The sequence below is a fragment of the Penaeus monodon genome, chromosome 19, assembly GCF_015228065.2.
Source record: "Penaeus monodon isolate SGIC_2016 chromosome 19, NSTDA_Pmon_1, whole genome shotgun sequence".
Classification (NCBI taxonomy): Eukaryota; Metazoa; Arthropoda; class Malacostraca; order Decapoda; family Penaeidae; genus Penaeus; species Penaeus monodon.
The window spans coordinates 29,073,305-29,074,247 of record NC_051404.1 but is presented as its reverse complement, the minus strand read 5'-3'; the positions used below and the strand labels follow the sequence as shown (position 1 = coordinate 29,074,247).

General features: G+C 47.2%; 1 protein-coding gene across 1 annotated transcript in view; it reads right to left on the bottom strand.

The window, feature by feature from the left end:
• The window catches only part of LOC119585157, a gene marked incomplete at its 5' end in the record, with an annotated part of 70,977 nt that overhangs the window by 1,942 nt on the left and 68,092 nt on the right, over positions 1-943 (bottom strand). The window contains 2 exon segments of the mRNA XM_037933788.1: positions 20-185; positions 609-824. Coding sequence (XP_037789716.1) covers positions 20-185; positions 609-824 — 382 coding nt within the window.

Sequence of the window (943 nt, the reverse complement as noted above, 5' to 3'; positions counted from 1 at the left end):
TTAATTCCGCTCCTCCCACCTGAAGGCGTCCCCGTTGTTGAAGTAGCAGCACATGAGGGCGTGCGACGGAGGGACGGCGGGAGGAGGAGCGTCTGGCTCGACGAAGACGAGGGGGATGAATCTCGGCGGCGAGTACGGCGACGCCCACCAGTCGGCGTTGATTTCATAGCCTGAGACTGATATGCCTGAGATATGAGTGAAAATAGCATCTGCAATATCACTCAGGCTATGGTGCAGAAAAACAACTAAGAGCAAGATGTGCTAACTGAAAGGTGATGAAACAGGTTCGAAATTTAAACGTAGAGATGAAATACAAGAGGATTTTGAAACTAGCTTTACAATACAATAAAGATCTTTTTATATATAGTGGATTTCTCTGTTATTTAGTCATCACGGTAGACTGTTATGCATTCCTTTTTCATTAATCTGATAATCAACCGTTTATATCTGTAAAAGTTTAATGCCGATTCTGAATGAGGATAGTATAATCAATTGTCAGGTGAAAGATATATATAATTTATACAAATCCACCTTTAAGACACAGGAGGGCAAATCATCCCAGCCTCCGTTTAGCCGCAAACATAACTCCTGAAGGGAGCGACGCCTACCCGTGAGCGCGCAAACCAGCCACTCCAGCAGGCCGGTTCCGCAGCCGACGGAAACCAGGTCACGGCAGCGGCCCTCCCTCACGTGGGCCGCGATCGCCTCGATGCAACAGCGCTCCGGCCTCACCCACAGCAGCAAGGGATCCCAGGAGGTCGTCATTCTGTCCTCGGGCGTATATGTAGCCGCCGCCATGAGGCGAAGCACACGGGAAGCGTCACCTAAGCATTTTAGAATTTAGATTATAACTGCATTTCTTGGTGGTTAAGTGCATTTCTTACCAAAACTACAACTATACCTTACCATAAACACATGTACACAAACACAAATAGATAGTCAA